The sequence below is a fragment of the Argiope bruennichi genome, chromosome X1, assembly GCF_947563725.1.
Source record: "Argiope bruennichi chromosome X1, qqArgBrue1.1, whole genome shotgun sequence".
NCBI classification, from domain to species: domain Eukaryota; kingdom Metazoa; phylum Arthropoda; class Arachnida; order Araneae; family Araneidae; genus Argiope; species Argiope bruennichi.
Genome location: NC_079162.1, coordinates 21,804,520 through 21,828,619, shown reverse-complemented (window position 1 = coordinate 21,828,619; position 24,100 = coordinate 21,804,520). Strand labels below are relative to the sequence as shown.

Genomic DNA, 24,100 nt, shown 5'->3' with positions numbered 1-24,100 from the left:
GAAATAGATTAATAATTACTACTAAAGTGTTTAGTTTTAAAATAATATACTATAAGGAATTCAGTCCAGTTTATATAATCCACTTTTAAGCAACTTGTGTGTTATCATTTTTTTAACATTCTGTAAATGTTCACTGGAAATCCTTAGCTTATTTCCTGAGTATTCATTGAATTAATTTATTCCTTATCATTTTCCTCTAAAATCTAAGCCTTTCATCGAAAGTATATACAGAATGCAATAATGTATGCGACAATAATTTATATTTATATTTTTTTATTAAAATGCATAGTTTTTTTTTATTTCATTCTATTCTGTTTATCTATCTGGAGAGAAACCGTGTATTTTTATTTAATTACTTTTTTATATTAAATTTGATGAAAAGCATCAAAATAACAACAGCCGAAATGAGAGCTTCCATTATAACTGTGTGAGATATAATATAAACCTCTTTTACAATCTTAAAAGCGAGAAAAAGTAGAATAGTAAATAAACAATTAAAATTCACGAAAATTATGATACACAAAATTATGACGTCGGTGAAATAAAAACAAAGGCGTAATGATGTTACTTAATAAATTTGGTAAAAGAATTACTATCTGAAAACTGAAGTTAATTGAAATTGTTATTTTCTTAAAACCATTACTTCAATTGTGCTGTGGACTATGTGGTATTTTCTGGAACAACTTTATATTCCTAATGAGTTTTGCGAGTTTTTGCAACAATATATATATATATATATATATATATATATATATATATATATATATATATATTCATCGAGATGCATACTATTTTTTTTAAAGTATAAATTAACTTTCTTTGTTAATTTACACTTTTTTGATAATTTTTTAAAAATATATTATAATGACCTAGTTAACTAATAAAATTATTTGTAAATATCTTTAATGTTTCCTTTCCAAATTATTTAAGAATAAATTTAGGACTCAAAATATTTTACTATAATATTTGTTTTTTTAGAAAGTTAAATTTCAATCTATAGAAACGGAAGAATATTTGTGTAAAAGTTAGAAAGTTTGTTTTAAAAGATTAAAAATCAGAGCTTAATTTTTTAAAAAGACTATACAGATAACTATAATTCAATTACAAATTTAAAAAAAATGAATGAATAAATATTTATTAATTTGGTGTAAATAAATAAATGTAATGTAACTTTTTAATGTGAAAAATTGTTTTCATTATTCATGATCTTCAGTTTATATGTCTTATTTTGTGTCATGAGATTTTTCTTGTTTTATTTTTTATTCCTATAAATGAATAAATATATTTTCTTTGTATTTGTATTTTCCGGGAATTAATAATTTCTAATACATTATTAATCAGTAATGTTTGATATGTAACTTTTTAATCTGTAATGACTTTTTTTTTCTTCATCTTTTAGGGCCCTCCAGGATCTAGAGGAGAAAGGGGTAGAGAAGGACCCCCTGGGCCTCCTGTAAGTATTTTAAAATTGCTTATAGAGATTTAAGGAACATGAATTTGCATTTACTTTCGAATTATTTAAAAAATAATTGAAATCTGAGAGAAAGCATATTCACTGCATATAACATGTAATGGATATTCTGTGTAGTGGAAATATTTTAAAATTTTTGTATTATGTATTTTTTATTTCTTGATATATATTATTATATTCACATAATATTAAAGTTATAATAAATTGTTAATACCTAGAAAAAAGATATCTGCATACGTTATAAGCCAATAAAGAACATATTTTTTAGTGGCAAGTATTTTAATTCGTCAATAATTTGTTTAAGAAAGTGTAAAATAATGATATACTTTTTCTTGTTTTTTCAACTATTTTCTATGCTTCTGCTTGATATCTCACAAGAAATAATTTATAACTTAAATTAAATATGTGTAAATTATTTATTCATTAGTTTTTCCGTTGCATTTTCATAGTTATTTATTTTATTTTATTTATGATTTGTATTATTACATTTTTGTATATCCATTTCTCCATCATTCCCAAATTTAAACGATATATATATATATATATATATATATATATATATATATATATATATATATATATATATATAATTTTATTTACGCTTTTTTCTAAAATTGCTTTATTTTCAATTTTTAAGGGCCTTAGAGGAGTAGATGGATTACCTGGACAACCAGGCCCGACTGTGAGTCTTCTCTCTCTTTTTTTTTTACATAAATGTCTTTCATACTGTGGAATTTAGATTACTTTTTATTTTAAAATTCATGATTTTTTTTTCATTTAAAATTTCTCTTGAAAATTATTATTTTATACCTTCATATTTTATTTATTTATGCCTAATCCTTCATATGTACAAACTGTATGAAAATCTGCTTCCATTTAGGGACCAATAGGAAGATCAGGATCACCCGGATTTCCTGGTTCACCTGGACCAAAAGTATTTATATCTGCTTTTATATTATATGCATGATATATAAGACAGTGATGTAATTTGATTTTAATGTACTGATTTGTTGCAGGTACTGAGTAGTTGATTTTATTTCTACTCATTTGCGCCATACAGTAAAAATATATTACCTTATAAGCATTTTAATAATTAATAGAAAATTATTGTATTATATATGAAATGAGAAAAATTACTTAATAAAAGAGTTACACTGCTGCTTCGCCTCTGTTATTGAGAAGTTGAAATTTTTTAGAGGAAATGAGAGTTAATGTTTGTTAGGTTCAAAAATATTTAAAGCTGTGTTTATTTTTTTTTAATGTAGTAATTTATATTAATTTAAATATAGGTCATAGTTAAAAACATTTTTGTTGAAAAAATGTATTTAAAGTAATAAATATTTTAAATTTAAAAATAATCTAGCTGTCCAAATCGTAAGAGAAATACAGTTATGAAGTTTAGTTATTAAATATAATTTGAAATCGATGAAAAAATTTTGGAGACCATTTATTTGAAGATTTTAAAAATACCTTCAAACAGCTGGTGGAACTTACAAATTATTCTTTATTTGTAGTATTTTTTGTTGAAGTAATAATTGCATAAATTCAAAGAAAAGACTTAATTTTTGGCAGAAGTAGAAATTGTGTGAGTGTTTTACCATGATAAGTTGTAGAATTTTTAATGGTCACATGTAAAAATGAATTTTATAAAAATAATGCGAATTTTACATATTTTGGTAAAATTTTAAAAATATTAATTAATTAAAAAGAATTGGAAGTTTATCTATAATTTCTGGAATCCTGCATTTTGACTGTCTCGTGTTTTTTCAACAATTCTTTTTGAAAGGGAAAACTTATGACGCCTTATTTTTGACAATTAAAAAATCTAAAAGACAATTTAAAAGTTACAAACTTTCAACACTTTATTAAATTTATTATTCCAATTTATTAAATAATTCATTTTCAATAACAATAATATTAATTGCACGTAGTTTAAATTTGAACCCATATTTTTATTCTAATATAAAATAAATAATTAAAACAGTCAATTTATTCTACACATTTTAAAAACTCGTCTTCTGCTTCCCTGTAAGCAAAGAAAAATTTACTTGCTGTTAATCAATACTCATTAAAAAATTTATATATATATATATATATATATATATATATATATATATATATATATATATATATATATATATATATATATATAAATATATATATAACGAACATAAAGTATCCAAATAAAAAAAAAATATGTTGCAAAAATGTAACGTCTTTTTTTTAACAACAAAATACAATTTAAATTGCAGTAATCATTAGCATGTATTTTAATATCCGTAATTAATTATTATACTTAATAAAGCCTTTATATTTATATTTAAATACATATTGCAATTTGATATTGATTAGCAAAAATATTTATTTATTTATCTTTTTCTTTTAAACCTTCTGTTTTTGCGAACATATGGATTAAAGTACTGATGCCGAAATCTGTCCAGTTTCATTTCCGCTTTATATTTTAATAAGACCAGTAAGTCTTTCTTGAACTATGATTGGTCGAATATATGCTTTAATCATTTTCTATTTTGGGAAAGCTAGGAATGAAAGAGACATACTTCAGAAAGTTTCAGAAAATCTTGCGCTGTTGGGAAATATACTTTTATAATGTATTAAATTTAGAAAAAGCAAAATTTTACTAGAAAAGAAAATTATGATAGGTAAAAGACGGACAGAATTTAGTTACAATAAATAAGCAGTCAGTAAGGAAAGTATTGTAATCAAATTTCAGAAGATTGTTTTTTCCAGTTAAATGGGCATGATGCATTTCTATGGAAATGCGGATTTTGGCTTTTATGTTTTCGAATTTTATCATTCTTGAAATAGATTAATTTTTTTTATGTTTATGTTTTTTTTCTTTTCTTAAGTCTTTGAATTTTCAGCCATGTTTTAAATGTTCGATATTTCAAAAAAATCATTTTCACAGGGAGAAGCTGGTGCAATCGGTCCAAAAGGTAGTCAAGGTGATCAAGGAGTAAGAGGTGAAGCTGGCAGTCCCGGTGTAAATGGAGAAGCAGGTCAACCAGTAAGTACCAGTGTTATGAAAGTCATTTAATTGTAATTTTTTATTCTTAATCTTTTCCTTAAAGACGTGTCATTTTATTTTTAAAATTAAAATTCGAAGGAAATCAATATAACTTAGAATGGTTAAATAAATATGGATATGTATTACAAAAGAGGAAATTAATGATTTCCCTTTTTTTAAATTCCAAAATGATTGCCAAAGTTTATACAAGGAGATTTGTGTAATCTTTCAGCTTTATCCAATCATTTAAGGCTTTATTTTTAAAAATAGAAACTGTCTTATCAGTTTAAATATTTTCAAAAAATTTGGTTATGATTTACCTTGTAGATTTTTCAGCAGAGAGGTTAAGACATCTATTTGATTTCGATTACATTTTATAGACAGTGTAACTAAGAGTCTTTAAATATGAAAATTAAATATTTTAGTATATTGCATTGCAATCCCGATTACAATTTTGCCAAACAGTGTTTTAAGATTTTAAAATTAAAATTAGGAACAGTAGAATATGTACTATAGGTAACGATATTTTTATCCGTAAATCTATATAAAGGATGAACACAATTTTTCCCTGATTACAGAAACATTAGTATAATATTTAAAATAATAATATAAAATTTTTGTCGTTGCATTTACCTGTTCTTTAAATTTTATATATCATTGAATAAGTGGCGCTGTTATCCCATACATGTAACAATATATGAAAATTTAATTTTTAGCAAAATGGAGTTGATAAAAGTGCAATGCTTTTTGGGATTTATTGAAATGAACCAGTCACTTCTGTTCAATCGGAATTGAGTCGTTGTTGTGGATGTTTGATTGTCACATTTTGTGATAATCAAGCTTTGAAAGCTAGGATAATGGATGCTGTGCATAGTGGTGCAAAGAAAATGTTGGACAACCTATGATGAGAACTAGAATAAAACTGACATTTTTCTATCTACGAAATACATTGAAATTTTTCTAAACTAATTGATCTAATTACCAATTGAAGGTATTTATATAAAAAAATACATGTATAAGTTTAATGGCTTTTTGTGTATTTCATTTTTATAATCAACGCAAAACTATGCTCACCTGTGTATTTTTTTTTTTCTCTAAAGAATTCACCATTTTACATTTTCAAATGAGTAAAATTTTCAAATACCGAAAGTTATTTCATTTAATTATATATAATTCTATGTTTTTCTAGGGTCCTGCTGGAAAAGATGGCTTGAATGGTGAGAGAGGAAGTCCAGTAAGTGCAATTATTTATTAAATATTTGTTTCATTTTAATTTTCTTCTTTCTCATGTCCTAAAGACATTTCTCTACCTTATGTAGGGAGATAGAGGGCCTCGTGGCGTACCTGGATTTCCTGGAGCTGTTGGACCGCCTGGACTTGTTGGCAGTCAAGGATTACCTGGACCAAAGGGTTCGCAGGTATTGCTTTTGATGCTATTTTAATATATTTTATGGTATAAAATATTTGATTTGAATGAATGTTCATATTTTTATAATTTTATATTCTATCTTTTTACATTAAAACTATGAATGTATTCATGGTTTGATGCATTTTTATGTTTTATTCTCTTTTGGCATTGCCATGGAAATCTGTTTTGTTACAGTACAAAATATAGTGTGCAATAATGGTTTGTTTTTATCTTATACTAAAATATTTTTCTTTATCTATTTCTTATCAACCTTACTGCTTATTTCAGTTTTCCGCGTATAGTTTCTGAACAGCTTAAAATGTATCAAAATAAGCACTTAAATAATTTTTCTTAGATTGTTTCTGCCCATTTTGTATTTTGTGTCTTACAGCTGTTACACAGAAAATTGCAAATATCTAAAAATCTGCTACTAAGATGTATAGTTTAAACCAACCTTTAAGGTATTATAACATTGTTTTTTAACTCTACAGTTTATTGCAGAGTTCAGTTTTTTAACGAATAGGGTAGTAAATTGAGACTATCACATAAACAAATGATTGACATTTGAAAAGAATTTTTAGTGCTTATGGATTGATAACCCTCGGGGGGGACTTTGAAATGAGGATGAGAAGCTTCCGGCATGGTGATTGGTTCTCGCCACTTTGGAGGTACACGAAAAGGCGGGGGGTCTGGATCCTTCCATCGATGACGCGACGTACTTCCTTATAGAAGGGTTGTACTGTGGCCGGTGATGGCCCTTAGGACTCAATCACAGTTCCCACTATTGTTGCTGTAGCGGCGATCCGGTCATTCAGTATTTACTATTCGTGTGCCTTCGGGCGGGTCAGACAGTCAGTGATATGACTTAAGGATTGAAAATTTTTGCATTTAGCAAACTCATTACATTATTACTCATACTGTAATGTAGTGTTTCAAAAAATAATACTGATTACGCACACTTGGTACACTTTTCTCTAACTGACAAAACAATTTGTCTGAGGATATATTACATAAAGATGAACCTCTTTTAGGGTTGGTGTCACAAAACGTGAGGGAAAACTGAAATAATTGTTCAATAGCTGAAATCAAAAACATCATGTATACCCATAAGCCATAGCAATTATGAAGTAAATGATAATATCATTTTCTCTTCATTTGACATTAAAGAAGTTTTTATAATTATTTCATTTATTGTTGTATTTATTTCTTTTACTTATTTGATACATATTTCAGGGAAATCGAGGCGAACCTGGAGTCAGAGGGGAATCTGGTCGTAAGGGAGAACAAGGTTCAGTTGGACCTAGAGGCCTTCCTGGACCCTCTGGTAGTCAAGGAAAACGAGTATGCATATATTTTTTGATCAAATAAAATACTGTACTTTCATAAGCCTTACCTGATAAGTATTTGATAATTTTTACTTTAAATTTTCGTTTTGATAAAATTCTTGTTTTAGTTTTGAAAACATATGCAGTTACCTTAATATTCAAATTCCAGCTTAATTTTGATTATGCAGTAAAACAAATCATGTCTGATGATTTTCGTTAATTTTATGAGATTCCTGAAATGTTTTATATTCCTAGTCAGAATGGCTTTATAGTGCAATATTGGAAATTCTTTAATAAAAATCCATTTTTAATCCGAAAGTTGTTTAATCTCATAGATATATTTTTTCTCCTATCTGAGATTATTCTTATCGAAATGTGATCCGGATATATTCCAGGAAGAAAAAATGCATTCTGTCCATCATTTCGGTACGAAAGACTTGGTGATTTAACCTTTTCGATGTTAATCATTGTTGCAAATTAATCAGAACATGTAGTTTTGATTTATATCTCTCTTTCCTTTCTTTTTTATTCATTTTTGTATCGCAGAAACTTCCTGAATAATCCTACTTTTGAAATTATTTATTAATATCATTTCTTTTCCTCTGTGTTTGCATTGTTGTTTTTGTGCATATATATAACAATATGCAGCAGAATAAAACTTAATCTGATATAAAAAGTGGAATATGCAAGACACTAAGAAGTTAAAACCTATCCAAACTGCTGTTTCAAAATAAAGTTATGTTTAAATAAAAATAGCATGAATGAGACAATAGGCAAAATATTGAAAAAAGGAAAATTAAAATCAAAAGGCAATATTATTGACATTGCTGTTAATTTAAATAAGTTCTGAAATATTAAGTAAATTGCCGAAAAAAATTTTCTTTTATCAGAGCTCATTATTCTTGTTAGAATTCCGACAACCTACGGTTTCAAAACAAACGCATTTATTTCACTAAAGGCGCGGTTACTTTTAGGTGTGAGGTTACAAGTTTCTGTTTTCGTAAACTTACACCTGATGCAGAAAATGCTGTAATAAAATATTTTAATGTTTCTGATTTTAAAAAATTCCAGTACAACTGAAAATTAAGTGGGAAAACAATTTTTAAATCGTGACTGTTTTTTATGCATATCTATTTGATTCGAAGAACAAGAGAATTAATTTCTGAATGAATATGTGTTGAACAAAAATGTATTCATTATGATTATCCATTTAATGAATTCAAAACAAAATAGGCTTTCACAAATTTTTAAGAAAATATATTCAGGCTAAGTTGTGGAGACTTTCACCCTCAGAACAGAATTTCTTTGTACGATAATTTGTAATTAATAATTTAACTATGCTCTTTGAGCCCATTCGCGACTTTTTTTGTATCTAACTTCTTTGATGGAACTGCATGGTTTCAAGAATAGGAACTAACAACTAGTTTCTATTTCTTTGCGTCAGGGCCGGTTATAGAGGCGAAAGTATTATCTTGCCTTTCAGCTGGTCCCCTGCCATATAATTCCTTTGATCAGTTACTAATCTAGAACATTTAAAATGTTAAAAAAGAGTGCAATTTCTTTAATGCCAAGAAAAAATAAGAAATTTAAAAAATATTTTGTAGGTATTTAAAATAATTCACGCATTAACGAATTAGTGGCAAATTTAATTAATTCATCAGTCGTCTGTGAAATTCTGAAATTTAATTTTGCGCTGCTTCTACATTTAATTTTCTCCAAATATTCGTCATCTCGCATTATCAAACCCACAAAATTTAGCAAAAGTCCGTTTCTTCACACCATATTTATAAAGTGTATTTATAGTAAAATAAAATGTGAATATGTATATAGAGTAAAACAATTTGGAAAAGAGACTTATTGAATTACATGAATTATAATTATTTCATTTAAAAAATATTAAAGTAAAATTTTATTTTCCTTGTTTTCGCACATTCGAGGTCATTAATTATGCCATCTGATAAATCCTTTTGTGAAATCAAACTTAAATAAAGAATCAATAACAAAGTTGGTAGAAAAAAACATAGAATGTTTCAAAACTTTTTTATTTACATGCTGTGTACTTGAGCTACTACAATTCATGTGTTGTGATCAGTTTGTTTTTCTTTGAAGCTAATTTCTGACATTCGACAAGAAAACACATCACGCACTGAATCGGTGTCTTGTTGAAAATGACCGCTTTCTGTGATCGATTGCCTTCGCTCATGAACCTTCGTACGACCGGCGGAAACGCACGTATTTTCCGTCTAATAAACCGCAAAAAGGAAGAATGTAAAATGTAATAAACTCTATATTTAACAGATTGATTGAGACAAAATAAAATCATACACTATAAAGCGTGCCTTTGGGCTATGTAATATAAATAAATTTTTTTAAATGTTTATCTAGTTATAGTTTTAAAAAACGAGTGGAAACTGTATATTGTAGAGTGAAAAAACTTATCATTTGTATATGTTAAAAACTATGTTGCAGTTCATTTTTGTAACTACATTAATTATGTAATGTAACAATTAAATTTTTATCATTATTCAGTTAAACGTTTATTTTATTATTTTTTAATCATTTTAATATTTAATGCATCCTCTTAATTGTGATAATAGTGCGAAAGAATAACTAATGTAGACAATTAAAATAATTTAAATTATATAAAATTTTCAGCCATATATAGTTTTAAATAGTAACGTGACGTTATATTTTTATTTATTAAGCTTTCTTTTTAAATAGATAATGAACTCAAATACGACGCAAAAAATTAATCCATCTGGCTATTTACCGTTTTATTTTGCGAAATGTCACAGCATTTAATTGGTGTATGCGAAGGTTAAAAAAATTTGATGCTGATTATTGGCGAAATCAAATGGAAAATAATCCTAAGGCATATAAAAGCACGAACGACATCATGCTTTGGGAAGACGATCTGTTACATCCTCTTCAGTACTGCTAAATTAACTCTTCCTGAACAATATAAATGTTTCTAGTTTCTAATAAATATTTTGACAGTAGTAAAAGCTTTTAAATATTATATATGTGTGAGAAACAGCAGTCATAATTAAAATCTCTAATTAATAATTAAAGATTTTAATTATGATTGGCCATTCGATGGTAATAATGGTCATTGAAACATTAATTGTTTGTAAGGTTTTAATTATTTATGTAAAAGATATGTGTAAAATATAGAATACAATAAATTGACAGAATATTGATAAGAATATTCAAATATTTTTTGAGAGATTATTAACTTCCTTCAGTTTCACTTGCATTCTTTATATGCAATGCAATCAGTAATCTAGCAGCTGTCTCTTTTATTTAGGGTAAATCTGGTCCCCCAGGTCCTCAAGGTTCTCAAGGACCACCTGGTGAACGGGTATGTTTTTGGTATTGTTTTTAATTTCTTTAATAAAAAGAAGTAGCTATTTTATAAATAAAAATTCTGAGTAATTTTCAAAAAAAAAAACTATATAGGGTCCAGCAGGCTTGAGAGGTCTTCCGGGTCCTGAAGGTAGTGCTGGTGCAAAAGGAATTCCTGGTGATCGGGGTTTGGAAGGTTCTCCAGGGCCAAAAGGATCACAGGTATGTAAAATATAAGTCATGTATTGTCAGTTTAACGAAAATTCTTTAACCACTTCATTTTCTAAATTGTTTCTGTTATGTTTATTAAATATATTTTTTCTTCAATAAATCTTAGGGTGAAGCTGGTCGCCAAGGTCCCCCTGGAATGCAAGGATTAAGGGTAATTTGTAATTCTTTTTCTAGTCTAATAAATGCATGAAAGCTATCTAAACGTATACAAAGATGTGAAACTTACTAGTTGTTCTCTTTCAGGGATCTCCAGGATCATCAGGAATATCAGGAAAAGATGGATCTCCGGGAGATAGAGTAGATAATTTTTTTATATATATAATTGCATAAATTCTTTAATATTTAAGAATTTTGGCAAAATTCTTTTTTTTTGGGTCAAAGGCGTATAAATATTTATGATAAATAATTTTCTTGTAACATTTCTTTTGAACTTCCAAGCATATTGAGGCTTAATGATAGATTTAACTTAATTTAAAATGTTATTAAAAATTTTTTTTAATAATATTTATTTTTGAAAGAAAAAATTAATGTTATTTTATTACTTTGAATAAATAAATGATGCAATTAAATGAAATATATATTTATTACTTTCTAATATAAACAACCTGTATTTTTGTATACATAGGGTCCTCCTGGATTAGATGGAAAACAAGGCCCCCCTGGACCGCAGGTATATTTATTTTTTCTGTTTATATTTTCCTGATACTAGATTCCAGCTGATTGTGTTCATAATTTTTTTTTCTATATTGATTCATATAATTTATCCTAGTACTATGTTTCTTAGTTTATTAGCAAATGGCGACTTTGTATTATGTTTTACTTTTCTTCCCCCCAGACTATATTTTTTTAAATGCTTAGTTATGCAGTCTTTCTTTAATAATTATTTTTAAGGAGAATTATTTCCCCCATCTTTCGGTATACATTAAACTAGTTCCTTTATACTTTGTGCTACTACTTAAATATTCTGGTTATGTTTAAAATATTTAATTGACGAGTGGTATTGAAAAAGTTTATTCATGCCATCTTAATTTATTAAATTTTATCATGTAAAATTGGCCAAAAAAGTATCCGATACATATATCTTACAATTTTTTTCAGATTTTAATGATATCGAGTCATTTAATTTAAGAAAGGTAATTCTAGCCTATATAGTAAATTGCTGCGTAAGGAACAATCATCATATTAATTTCCTATTAATTTCGAGCGATGATGGCAGAGCCTGGCGGCAGAATTGTAGTGGGACTGTAGGATTATGAGTTCGACAATCGCTGACATATGTTGTCATTGTGAAATTTGGAGAGAACGGTGCATGTTTTTGAGTACCTGTATTCATTATTGCAATTCAAAATTACTAGAACCTATGTTCAATTTCAAAACACAAAATTAATTTAACTAATCTAGACTAAATCAGGAACTTCAAATGTCACATATGAAAGTCATCCCAATAATACTTCAGCATTGCCATGTCTAATGCTTAAATATTAAACCTTATCTACCATTAAGTTACAAACCACCATTATTCATTAGTGTAGGTTCCTTAACTCAATATCTAGGACTGCTTCAAAGACTTATTCTCTCAGCAATTCTGTCCAAATCAATTGGAGGATTTCTCGTAAACTTTCTTGTATACTTACTCATTGCGACGTGTATTCTGTGTTTAACTTCATAATATATGGAAGGGAATCGAGTACGCATTTTGGACATCCTCTCATTTAGTTATTGGTTTCAGAATTCACAGTTTTGATGGCAAGACAACATTTGAATATTTATATTGCTAATTATGGTATGGAGCTATTGTGTTCGAAGAGACACGGGCATTCTATTAATTGATAGATATGACTCAAAATTAGAGATAAAACTATAATTTATTAAAGATTATGTACTAAAATTCACACACTACCTTTCTGTTATAATAAGTTATCATGTTCGCATATAAATGGATACGCAGAAAAACTGAAATTCCATTATCTATTAAGCTTATTGCACTGTATAGTTATGTTGCATGTTGAGGGACAAAAGATATATTTCTTTTTAACTAAGTTCGGTCAAAATTTACTAGAAAACTAGAATTTTGGTTTAAAGACCTTATATAAAATTTTATCCAACTACTAACTACTGTGTTACATTTTTGATTGCTAAAATTTGATTTAGATATTGACAGACAATTTCAAGGAGGTTTTTTGAGTGTGAAAAGTCAATGAAACGTGCAGATTTATAAAAATCTTGGTGGATATATTTTTGACGATTGCAAACTTTTCTCTTTGTAAATGAAAAAGTAAAAATAACTTAACTTGGAGTGGATGAAACTTCTTGAATTCCGTGTAAAATGTAGAATTTCTTGCATTTTGAGAAAATTAAATAAGCAGTAATTAATGTTTTTTCATTGAAATTATTTTCAAAAAAATATATTTAAGAAAATGCATGGACAAGACAATTTCGGAAGCCTATATAAGGCATTCTCAATTAACACCAACAAAACATTTTCATAATTATTTTACAAACTGTTGTGCATAACAATTTTATGTGAGCAATTATTGCTTGTTTGTTTGTATTTTATGTAACGTAGGCTAAACTGTAAGCATTTCTTTTGCCCGAAAGTTAAAGTAAAAAAAAAAAAAAATTAGAGAAATAAAACAGATTAAAAAAAAAAAGAAAAAGATAAGAATGCCGGTTTGTGAAGTTTCTCTTTAATTAGGAATAAGCGCACCCAGCCAAGCTTGGAGAATATTGTTTCCACCTTGTTTTTCTTTAATTTAGTGCCGATACGTTTGTGGTTTTATTTCATTCTTCTCTCGATATGTACTGAAAAGAGATAGAAACTATTTCACGTTGATTCATTGACAAAGTATGGTTTCCACTGCGATGCTTCAAACAAAGATTAGAAAAGGTTTTCTTGTGCTGAATGCGATTACAGAATGTGGCAAATAACGATATAATGTGCTTTCATTCGTGTTCGAAGCTTTAAAATAATGCAGAGATTGAGTATTCATTGGATATTACCTTCTTTATACTTGCTTCTGAATCCAGAATTTTAACGCCACTCTTGCTCCCCCCCCCTCCACACACACCTGTTGCTTTGGTGATTCCTGCAATAAATCACTTTTCATATTTCATATTGACAGCCCAGTTCCAAAAAGCAATATCTAGAAATTTAAGAATTTTCAAGTATTAACATTTGGAACATTAATTTTTTCTGAAAAGACCAGTTTACATCACCCTAATTTGAAATTCATAAATTGTGTAAGATTGAATATCTGTTTTTACCGAAAATATAATAGCATGCATCTAAAAGTCAGAATGAATTATGAGGTCGGTAAAAGATTTAATTCAGCTCCTGCACAAATTGTTTCTGTTTGTTCATATTTTTCGAGAATTTTAAGAAAATTTGCAAGAAAATTCAATTGAACTAGAAAGATTTAAACATTTAAGTTAGTTTCCTCATGCTGTTTATTTTCACAGAAGATTTTAAATAAAATAATGTAGGTTAACATTTTTTTGTTATAGAGTATTTTTATGCAATGCAATATATATATATATATATATATATATATATATATAGTATGAGATTGAAAGTAGGATCATTAAATCCAATAACATTCTGATATCCTTTAAAAATGTGTTATTTTTTTAGGGTGTCCAAGGATTGCCAGGATTAATTGGATTACCAGGAGTTAAAGGAGAAAAGGTAAAAATATATTTATAATTATGAAATAATGATTAGTTATGCTAGCAAATCACCAAATTTCATCCTTAATTTGAATAGTTTTGATACATGAAAAAAAAACTTCTGCTTATATAATCTTAGAAATAATTATATTTTAAACTTTTTTAAAATTAAATTTTAGTTTTTTCTTTAAAAATGAATGTTTGATCTTGCTATAGTATTTCACTTCGAGGAAAGAAATTGATTTCTTTGTACATGTGAACTGTTTTAACAAAATAAAATGAGGGACTAAACTACGCGAGGGTAAATGGGACTGGTGCATAATATGATTTTTTTTTGTTTCCATTTACCATTAGTTGTTTAGTAAGGATAAATACTGTCCAGGATATGGTTTTATATTTTTGCTCTTTTATCATTTTTACTTTTTTATAAAATCACATTTGACTTTAAAAAGTGACATAAACTCAACAACGTTTTCAATCCATGACTCCTTTAAAATTGGCATATAAGACAATTATGCCCCCCTTTCCCACTTGCTGCTATGTATCTTACTTTTATTAATAAAAATTAATCTGATGAAATCTTTTGTCATTTTCAGATCATCAAAATTTTACTATTCTGCAGTTTTAAAATCTCAAAAAATTCCACATGACTTTTTTGTTAGACATTAAAACACTGTGCACATAAAAATTCAACTACTTTTTCTGCTCATAAACGTACCATGTTGAATACCTTCTTAACAAAAAGTTATCGTTTTCGATGCCCTTTTAATATTTATGAAAGAAGTTGAAAGCGTAAAACTTTATTTATCGAATTATTTGATGATCAATTTTTTCACTTTATTTTAGCCAAATTAATTAAGTCTTGCTGTAGAATAAGCCCAGTAAAGAGGAAAACTTTTTAAATTAAAATAACTTAATTTAATTAATATTTTTAATTTCTGTGTTTTGCTGATATCTACTGCTTGCTTTCTTAGCTACATTTTTCCTATTCTTTTGAATATTGTTGAAAAAAATAGTCATATTATGAAGATATCAACTTGATTTTAACGATACATTTCATTACTTTGATAAATAAACGGTTAATATACAAGGAATATTAATGCTATTTGAAAGTATATTCGTATTTATCCATTTATTTTATGAGTAAATTTTTTCTATTTTTATTTTTCAGGGAGACAGAGGTACTGATGGATTACCTGGAGTTCAAGGACCTCAAGGTAGACGAGGTGATTCCGGTAAAGACGGATTACCTGGTTTGCAAGGTGCACGAGGTCCACCAGGTCAACCTGGTTCTAAAGGAGAAGCAGGACTTCCAGGCTCTCGAGGCTTCCAAGTAATTAATGTCTAACTAAATCATTGCTCTTGAATTCCCATATTAAAAATCGGACAATAAATTAATATCTTAAGAGTTTCAGTATATTTCTTTTAAAATAATAAGAAATATTTTATACATAGCATAATATGTAGTAATAAAATTCAGATTAATTGAAGATTATCTCATTTAAATTAAAAATTTGTGAAAGCTTTTGAATCTGACAGATCTCTTATGCACAGATTATCGAATTCAGCGGAAGGACGAGTAAGTCCTTATTTTGTCTTGTTAGTGAAAATAAAAGCGGAAGTTACTAATTCTAATAGAAACCCTTAAAATATGCTTATAGAATTATCATTTAAGAAAAGAAAAGAAGAACTAATTTAATATTAAATTGTAAGGTTTCATTCTGCGTTTCATTACAAACCTCCTGCTTTGGAAATCTATTTATGTATGATCAGTTCTGGTTTCATAAACCTATCTTTTATGTAAGCTAAAACTTTTGTTGCTTAGCATATTTATAACAGTTTTTATCATTTCCTTAAAAGAAAGACTTTTACCATTTTAACACTTACCATTTTTATTTCAATCAATAACTTGTTAGCGTTTTATTATTACGATTGTTTAAAAATTTTTTTACATCATGTAATATTTTATTCCTGTCCAGTATTTTGAAATTTAAGTCAACAAGCTCCTTCTGAATGGATTTTCCTCTTCATGTTGTAAATAATAACTGTTTGTATATTTTTTTCTTGCCATCAAACTTCAATCAATAACTTGTTAGCGTTTTATTATTACGATTGTTTAAAAATTTTTTTACATCATGTAATATTTTATTCCTGTCCAGTATTTTGAAATTTAAGTCAACAAGCTCCTTCTGAATGGATTTTCCTCTTCATGTTGTAAATAATAACTGTTTGTATATTTTTTTCTTGCCATCAAACTTCAATCATCATTCGTTATATATTATTTGTTTTCATTTAAACATTATAATGCTGTGTTGCGATTTTAATGAAATATTAATTTTATTGCTGTTTACTTAAAAGTGTACCTTAAAGAAGAATTTTTCCATGCATCATAATGAAATTTGATATTTAAATTCTATCATACACAATCTTACAAAAGCAAGAAATGATTTGCCAGCAAAATATGAAAAAAACATTGCCTGTTCATGTGTTGCAACCTCAAAGATTGAAAAATGTATTAAAAAATCTATCCCTGACTGTTCCATTGTTTATTTTCCTTTCTTATTAATACTTTAATTAATATTTCATTCAGTTTATTTCTGCATTTTTCTATAATAAGCACTGCTTTGAATATTCAAACAATTTTCCCTGGTTTTCCGTTAATAATTCTATATTTACACATTTTTTTCACATAGGGAATTCCTGGTTTAGTTGGTGCTGCAGGCCAGCCTGGAAAGAATGGTGAACCAGGTACTCCTGGAGCTCCAGGACAAATCGGACCACAAGGACAACGTGGAGAGAGAGGATTCCCTGGTGAAAGAGGACCTGCTGGTCTCCCTGGACCAATTGGAATTCGCGGAGAAACAGGACCAGCTGGAAAAGATGGTGCTGCTGTAAGTTGATTCAAATAGCTATCAGTATGAAAAGAAAATGTTTCTGAAAAAAGAGATTTTATTATTTGAATAAGTAAATGTTTTAATATTTTCCTAAAGAAAAAGCGTGTTTAGTAATGAGAAGCATGTTCGATTTCTGTAATAAATATTTTTTTTCCAACTGTGTTTTCTTTTAAGTGTAATCAGTAATCCCAATTGAATCTTAACAGTCTTGACTATAGCTTTGATTTTTTTCATTCAACCAAATATTATGTTTATTTTTGGTTAATTATTCAATAGACAAATAGAGGCAGCCAGAGGTATTAGTCAAAAGAATTATATATCGCTCCCTTCTTTAACCAACATAATTTTAAAATTCTATATTTTAAACGAAATTTTTGAAAACATTTGATAAACTTTGTACTTACAAACTTTTCAGTTAGAAATGTGCATATTTTACCTGCAAATAGAACATAAAAATATTATAGTGAAAATTTCTAAATATATATTGAAGATTATGTAGTGATCTCACTGAAACTAAAATAATATATCCAACAAATTTATTTTAAAAATATACGACTTTCTTCCAGTATTATAAATTCTATTCAGAAACATTTACACTTCTATTTTTGAAATATTTAAAAATTTTATATTTCTTACTTTTTTATTTTCATGATCTTTTATTATCTCGTTAATGTCAATATTCGGTAAAAGGTCCCTTTCATTTGACTTGAATGCTAAATCAAACTGTTTAGGAAATTTCTCTATCCAGCAACAACAATTTTTGGTTGCCAGAAAATTCCTCAGCACTACTAAAATATTTCGAATGCTTTAAGCAATCCCATACAGATTCAAGTAAATCAGCATTTTCAACGTGTTGGCTACTTAATCTCGTAATAGAGTTAGCACAACTAATATTTCTTACTGAAGTTGGATGTCATTTATATTACTATGACCATCGTCATCCACGGCGAAATAAATGTCTTCTTTAATTTTTATCTCATTTCACTTTCTTGATGTTATGTAAAAATTTAAAATTTTCATTTTCAACTTTTAATTATTCGAAGCGTTCCAGCAAAGTGGTGATTGTGACAATTAGAATATAAAAATAACTTTGTTTGAATCCTGTGTTTGGACAGAAAAAAGCTCCATCTTCTGATTTATAATCAAATTGCTTCTATGTTTTCCCCGTGGTCTAACTTTTAGCTTTTGTGCCAATTCTCCCTAAATCTCAAGATGATTTTTTTTTTTTTGCCGTTTATGTGGAATTCTCGTGTTTATTAAACTTTTTTTTTTCACCTCAAACCTCCGCTTTGGCGTTCCGCGGAATGACGGATAGTTTTTGCGCTCAGCTTTCAGGATCACATTTAACCTTTGGGTATACATAAAGTAAATATAATGAGCATGATCTACGTCTTCATACAAAATTTTAAAATTTCTATAAGTGATAACTGAATAATTTCCAAACTTAAACGGTGATATACTTTTAGGCTATTAAAACAACTGTGGAGAAGCTATTTTTGCGATGTAATTTTTGTCTTAGTTTCACTATTAAAAAATTTAAATTAAAAGCCTAGTTATGAGATTTTGAATGTTTTTTCTTTTAATATTTTTGTGAATTTAGGGTATTTTTGTGAATTTATTTTAGGGCCCAAGAGGTGAAAGAGGGCCTAAAGGAAGTGCAGGTCCATCTGGATTATTGGTAAGTATTCCTTTATTTATAGTATTGTTTAAAAACTTGCACTGTTTGTTTATTACTTGAAGATATTATAAACTAATTTTAATTCAATAGGTTTAATATTTTGGTTTATCGAATAGTTAAGAAGCTTACATTGAATTAAATCCATAGAGTATAATCTCAAATTTCTTATTGACTTAATTTCTTTCCTTTTACAATATTTTTAAGGGATTACCTGGTAGACGAGGAGACTTTGGGCCTCCAGGTCCGAAGGGTGAACGTGGTGATTCTGGCCCCATGGGTCCTGCTGGCTCGCAAGGAAGGCCTGGTGAACCTGGACCAATGGGATTAATTGGTGTTCCTGGCAATCAAGGAGAACCAGGTGAAAAGGTATAAGATACTTTCAGCGATATTGTACTAATTTTTCTGTAAAGTACATGCACTTCTTAACATATTTCAACTTTATTGATGTTAATTATGTATTAAAGGGAGCAATTGGCCAAGTTGGTCCTCAAGGAAACCCTGGTCCACAAGGCCTGCAAGGTGAAAAAGGGCAGCAAGGTTCTCAAGGACAGCAAGGATTCCCTGGACCTGTGGTAACTGGCATTTTTGTTCATGCATCTTTTTTTAATACTATTCTTGTAGTTCCTTTTTTTTCAATGCATTTTTATAATTTATTTTGACCAAGAATTTACGAATTTTAAACATTAATGTTAATAATTCTCATTAATAGGGTCATCCTGGGCCACCAGGCAGTAAAGGAGTTCAAGGATTAACTGGATCTAAGGTACACGGTTTAAAAAATTATCTGGATATTTCTTTGATTTATTCCATTCTTTGATTAAAATCTGGCTACCTTTAACATTTTTATTTAATGAATAATTTTAAATTTCTCATTGTGAAGGGTGAAACTGGAGATATTGGACCTCCTGGACCTCCCGGCCAACGTGGTGTGCAAGTATGTTAAAATTTCATTTATATGTATTAATGTCATTATCTGTTTGGCTAGAGAACACTGAAGCTTAATTAATTTTTCAGAGATTCCTATGCAACAATGGTTACAAATACCCTAAAAAATTACATCAACTTTTTCTAGATTTCATTTAAAAATTAAAATTTTTAAAAAAAATTTTAGATCCAAATTTGACTTTTTCAGATTGTATGGAAGTCTAGCTTTTTCTCGAAACATTTTTAAAAGGGGAATACGTTTAGGTTTTATAGTAAGTAATCCAAAGCACAAGCTTATAAATTCTTTCAGTTATTAATTTATCATTTTAAAACAATTTTGAAATGGGCGAAAATACATAATTAATTTCCCAAACAAAGACTTAATTTTCTTTGTATAATAAAAACAATTTTTTTTTTAAAGATGTCTTATAATATAGCACTCTTTTTCTAATTACCGTATTTTCTCATCTTATTAAATATTTCAAATCTATTTCTGTTCATTACATAAGCAAAATATAAAAAAATATATTTAGTGTTAAATGTTGTCAAAAACTGAGACATATGGATTTTCCTCCTGTACAAATAATACCATAAATTAAGAATAATTCTCTATATTGTTGCGTTTATTTATCAACTTTATATTTGGGAAGAAAAAATATATTTTGATACTGTATCACTATAAGTTTTTGGAAATTTTCTTAGATTATTTTAACAAATTCAATAAAACTGTTTTTTGTTTTGAAAATGTTGCAACAGAGTTGATTTGTTTTGCAATTAGTAATTAAATTCGCTTTCTTAAATTTGGATGAAATCATGACTACAAACTGGCTTAATATGTTTGATTTTATTATTTGTTAAACAGTTTATTTATGTTTTTAAAAAAGTTTAATTACAATTAGATTCATGATATTTATTGCTTAGGGTTTGCAAGGACCTACTGGAGATACTGGGTCTAAAGGTGATGAAGGCAAAAAGGTGATGATATAACTTTTTAAGTTTCTAAATACTTTTAGTTAACATTTGTTACATTAATTTTGATATCTGTATACTTGCAGTTTAGTTTTTGAATTTGGTATTCGTCATAAAAATTCTTTATAACTACCCTTAAATATATGTATAACAGCAGTGTATTTCAAAAAGCTATGGAATTATGAATGAAAAATTGTAAATTAAAGTACAGACAGTTATAATATAACCATTTAATATGAAAATTATGCAAGATATTGAGCTAAAATAATTTGCTGATTTCGAAAAACGTTCTGCTCTTGTAAATAGATGTAGATAATATGTTTAAAAAAATAATTGAAAAATAATTCCTTAAGGAATTTTGTTTTGTAAAAATGATTCGATTACTTCTCCAAATTAGGAATTTTCATGTAATTCTTTATAATACAAGTTGTAAAAGATAGTACGTATACATGGCTGTTTCTGTTGAAATGAAATAAATGTTCTTCAAAGTATATTCGCTCATTAGCTTTAAAACGAGTAGTCCGATTCTCGTACACTGCAATAGGTTAAACATGCTATTTTATATCATGTGAGTTTTACCTGAAATCAAATTTTTACTTGTGTTTATTGGCCAAAATTTTAAGACAGTAAAACAAGAATTTTATCCCTAGTGTAACCAAATAATGTTCTAGTATTGCTATAGTTGAATTTTTTAAATTTTACTGCGGAATATAATTCTGTCAGTCTTCCCGAGTTTCTAAACTTTGTGTAAATGAAACAAAACAAAGTAATTAGCTGGGATTACTAATTTTTCCCCATATTAAGAAATTATACTGGGAAATTTTTCTTATTTCCCTTCTTGCAGAAACCTTGTCTCTTAATTTAACTTCATGTTAATTTTATAATATTAAGTTAGCGTACGGAACTTTATTAAATATTTGTGCAAAGCGTTTTTTAAAAATATCTATTTTTTAAAGCTTTTTTTTAAAAATTTTCTTTTAGGGCCATGCTGGATTTCCCGGTACTCCTGGATTGCCAGGAACTCCTGGTGTACCTGTAAGTTATTGAGTTAATTTTGACTTCCTTCATTTGGGAGGCAACATTTCATTTTTTAATTTAGCTTCAATTTCTTTCAGAGAGGAATTGGGGCACGTCTTATTGTTAGAGAAACGATAGGAAATGGAGTCGCGCTTAGTTTCAACAAAATAACATCCTTTCATTATACCAAGCCCTTTAAAAAGTTCTGAAAATGTGATTTTAGGATAATTTGCGGAAAGATAGAAAATGAACTCGGATATTCAGCAAGATCAGAAAAGAACAGCGCAAGCAGTGGCAGTTTTTGAATATAGGCTTTACATTTGCAAGATGTGGTTGGGTGAAGATGGGAGTATGCGTGTGTGTCTGGGGGGGGGGCTCTGTTTCTTTTATCTACTGGCATAATATACTTCAACATATAATTTCCTATTGAAAAATCTACGATTAATTTATAAAATATGCTGATTATTTAATGCATTTGAAATGCAACAAACTTCATATGTAGCATTGAATTAAAAGCTATAGGCTACTTATGGAAAATGTAGCTTTGAAAAAAAAAATGAAATTTTTTATAAATATTTTTTTTAACATTGATAATTTCACACCACCATGTAGAAATTTCAAGAGGTTTATTAAAAAGTTAAATTTGGAGACAAAAAAAAAAACTTAAATTTCTTCAGTGCAAATCTTTTTTTAACATTTGTCTTGAATTCCACGAGTATTTTCAAACGACTCTATCTGGACCGCATAAAATTTTATCATGTGTTCTAACTTAATATTTGGAACACATTCTGAAAAGTATTTGCAGGCAATATAATGTAATCAGCTTCAATATCGATTTTAATTTTAATGTTTTTATATTTCACTTGAACTATAACTGCCCAATTTAATATTATTTTCGTTTTTACTCTCGAACTATATTACACCTAAATAAGCTATTTCAAACTTTTTTTGTTGAGATTTTATGAGGTTATTATTTTATGATTTATTATTTTGTTGAGATGAGGACACAGCATGATGTCCTATTTCAAAGTAATTTTTTACTTCTGGCTTCTCCAGCATGACACAACCTATTATCACATCTGTGTTTCTCACACCATTTACATTTTTCGATAAATCGAGAATCAGAAACCTTTCTGCGTTATTTTGGCGAAATATAATTAACTAATGCATATTCATTTCTGATTAATTTTTCTTATTCTTTAATTACTTTACTAAGTCTACCTTTTCAACTGCTTTCGTTAACGGAAGATAGATCAGCACCTGTCTTTTCTTTTTAAATTTTTGTCACGAATTCCGAAAACGATTTGTTTTCGGATAAATTTATCATACAATGCACCATATTCATAATGTTCTGTTAAGGTGTTTAAAGCAATTATAAAAATATTAACTAATTCGCCTTCGAATTATATTTATTTATTAAACTATGCTCTTTCAAAAATTGTATTTCTCTTGATCGCAAAATGATCATTAAACTTTGTCATTACAGTATCGAAATGAATTCTATCTTTATCATATAGACATAATGAACTAAATATATCCCTCTCTTGCTCTTTCATAACTAAGGAATTTATCTGTTAACGTCCCGTTTTTTCCAATAAACCGGAAACTATTTTATATCTTTCAAATTAGATATTTTACATAGTACAGTTAGCAAGTGTTGAAAAGAAAAATTATTCAGGAGAATTAATCCGTAAAGATGCCATAGTTACTTCTATTTTCGATGTCGTCCAATATTTTTCAGTAACGAAAATATTTTGGAACATTAAATTACTACTTTTCTTTTAATCGCTGTTACCGTTGCAATATATGTTTCTATAGGATGCATTATACTGCTATAGACAGCTTTGGAACATTTTAATTTATTTATTTGAGGCAAAACATCGACGCACACTTTTAAAGCATGAAGAATTTAAAATATACCATGTGACAGTTAAGCCAAGATCTCGGCTCACGATAGGCAGTCTCAAATGCTTTATTTATAATACAATAATCTATCAGCTCATTTTTCTTCTAGGTTTTAAGTTAGGGGTTCCCAAATTTTTAAATATTTAGATCCAATTTTTAAATATTGAACCTAAAGAGACCAATTTCATTTTCAGTGTATTGAATTTTCCAGAGAAGCACAGTACACTTTCTTTCCGAAGGAT

The 24,100-nt window shown here is 27.9% G+C and overlaps 1 protein-coding gene across 2 annotated transcripts in view; it reads left to right on the top strand.

The window, feature by feature from the left end:
* The window catches only part of LOC129958340 (collagen alpha-1(I) chain-like), an 84,261-nt gene that overhangs the window by 48,069 nt on the left and 12,092 nt on the right, over positions 1-24,100 (top strand). Inside the window, exons 15-36 of one of the 2 annotated variants that reach the window (XM_056070758.1) lie at positions 1,400-1,453; positions 2,109-2,153; positions 2,352-2,405; positions 4,398-4,496; positions 5,686-5,730; positions 5,816-5,914; positions 7,138-7,245; positions 10,537-10,590; positions 10,689-10,796; positions 10,912-10,956; positions 11,049-11,102; positions 11,431-11,475; positions 14,437-14,490; positions 15,643-15,804; positions 17,165-17,362; positions 18,990-19,043; positions 19,248-19,409; positions 19,508-19,615; positions 19,753-19,806; positions 19,924-19,977; positions 20,889-20,942; positions 21,918-21,971. In XM_056070758.1, coding sequence (XP_055926733.1) covers positions 1,400-1,453; positions 2,109-2,153; positions 2,352-2,405; positions 4,398-4,496; positions 5,686-5,730; positions 5,816-5,914; positions 7,138-7,245; positions 10,537-10,590; positions 10,689-10,796; positions 10,912-10,956; positions 11,049-11,102; positions 11,431-11,475; positions 14,437-14,490; positions 15,643-15,804; positions 17,165-17,362; positions 18,990-19,043; positions 19,248-19,409; positions 19,508-19,615; positions 19,753-19,806; positions 19,924-19,977; positions 20,889-20,942; positions 21,918-21,971 — 1,764 coding nt within the window. The remainder of the gene's footprint in view (positions 1-1,399; positions 1,454-2,108; positions 2,154-2,351; positions 2,406-4,397; positions 4,497-5,685; positions 5,731-5,815; positions 5,915-7,137; positions 7,246-10,536; positions 10,591-10,688; positions 10,797-10,911; positions 10,957-11,048; positions 11,103-11,430; positions 11,476-14,436; positions 14,491-15,642; positions 15,805-17,164; positions 17,363-18,989; positions 19,044-19,247; positions 19,410-19,507; positions 19,616-19,752; positions 19,807-19,923; positions 19,978-20,888; positions 20,943-21,917; positions 21,972-24,100) is intronic. The other variant, XM_056070759.1, reaches the window with a different exon arrangement.